General features: G+C 40.9%; 1 gene segment (V, D, J or C); it reads left to right on the top strand.

The window, feature by feature from the left end:
* The first annotated feature begins 1014 nt into the window (after positions 1–1014).
* Positions 1015–1500, top strand: LOC104872571. The segment is given in 2 exon segments: positions 1015–1076; positions 1190–1500. Coding segments are annotated over 2 exon segments (366 nt in total).
* The last annotated feature ends 362 nt before the right edge of the window (positions 1501–1862 follow it).

The raw sequence follows: 1862 nt of genomic DNA, 5'->3' as shown, positions 1-1862 counted from the left end.
GGAGGAGGAGGAGGAGGAGGAGAAGAAGAAGAAGAAGAAAGTAAAGAGCTTTGCTGTTTTCCAGCCTTGGTGTAGTTTTTGGACTATTTCATCCTTACAGACACTGCAGCCTGCTTGAGTAAGTGAGGCATTAAACCCAAGACTGAAAAGTCTTCGTAGTGATAGACACACAGCAGAAAAGTAGTGAAATAATTTTCTGTTGTTACCGAACAACTACACCAACTCTAAATTTTTCAACATTCAGATTTCCCTTTATGGCTTAGAGCCTGATACATTTTCTTGTACTGACTTGAAAATTACATCAAATTAAAACAAAAAACAAAAAAATAAATAAACAAAAAACACAAAGTTACACAAATTATCCTGAGGTGTTTACGAAGAGGTGATTGAGACAACCTTTGGCCTCATTAGGAACCCAGGAAGCATCATATGCTTCTGTGTGTATGTTTTTGGGGAGACTGAAGCATGGAGGAGCAGAAAATATAATTGACGAGAAGAAAATATATATTGAAAATGTCACTGATTATGTCTTACCTTGGCACTTTAGCCATGTTGTGTCAATGTCTAGGGAAACTCAAACCATTGCAAAGAATTTAGGAATTTTATTTTCATTTTTCTTTTTATATTGTAGCTGTGTTATACTCCTATATTTTCCTTAATTGCTCCCACCTCCAAGGGATGTTGCTATAGAATATTGGTAGGAAACAGGACAAATGAATGTGCAGAAACATGTGGAGAGCAGGACACCATTAATCACACTATTGAGAGCAGAGTGAATTTGTCTTGTGGGTCCCTGGGAGAATCACAATCTTTGTAACACATCTGATCCAGCCTGTTCTTGCCTAAGATTAAAGTCATTTAATGTTTCTCCACTGGCTGAGATAAACCAGCACAGCAGCTGTGCCAGGCCCTGTGCAGCCCCTGCTGATTTGCATATGTCAGAGCACAGTCAGATGCCCTGAGCACTTCTTAAAAGGCTGCTCACAGCCTGTGCAGGAGTCAGTAGCAGTCAGGAGAGAGCATGGAAATGAGGGCCCCTACTCAGGTCCTGGGGATCCTGATGCTCTGGCTTCCAGGTAAGGAGGGACAACACTGGGAATTTCCTCAGCACAGTGTAGTCAGCGTTTCTTGACTCTTCAGAGAAGTTTTCTTAAAACCTGATTGATTGTGTTTATGTTTCCCATGTCAGGTGCACTATGTGACATCCAGATGACCCAGTCTCCATCCTACCTGTCTGCGTCTTTAGGAGACACAGTCACCATTACTTGCCAGGCCAGTCAGAGTGTTAGAAATTACTTAAACTGGTATCAACAGAAACCAGGGAAAGCTCCTACTCTCCTGATTTGTAATACTAACAATTTGCAATCTGGAGTGTCATCTAGGTTCAGTGGCAGTGGATCCAATACAGATTTCACTCTCTCCATCAGCAACTTGGAGCCTGAAGATGTTGCAACTTATTACTGTCTACAGCATAATAATTTCCCTCCCACAGTGATATAAGCAATAACAAAAACCTCCCAAAGAAGCAGAAGTGTGAGGCTGGGCTGCCTCAGCTGCTGCTCCTGGTTCTCCTACCTAATGAAAACCTCTCCTAGATGCAGCCAGACTTTCAAAGTCACTGGAGGATTTGGTAGAAGATACTAGAAATTCTCTTCTGAACCTTAATGGCCTTTCCACCTTTTCTATCCTATCAAACCAGAATATCAATGCCTTTTCTCTTTAGAAAGATTATTATATCTGAGGAGTCTGTGTTATGGCATCATTTGAAACTCACAGAGTAAAAGAGAAGATGTTCAACTTAATCCAAGCAGGGATTAATTTAATACAGAGAATTATACCGTATTCAACAGTTTTACTGCCCT

This window comes from Fukomys damarensis, unplaced genomic scaffold (assembly GCF_012274545.1).
Source record: "Fukomys damarensis isolate Sample0158 unplaced genomic scaffold, DMR_v1.0_HiC HiC_scaffold_2, whole genome shotgun sequence".
Classification (NCBI taxonomy): domain Eukaryota; kingdom Metazoa; phylum Chordata; class Mammalia; order Rodentia; family Bathyergidae; genus Fukomys; species Fukomys damarensis.
The sequence above is the reverse complement of the archived record's forward strand: the minus strand, read 5'-3'. Positions and strand labels throughout refer to the sequence as shown.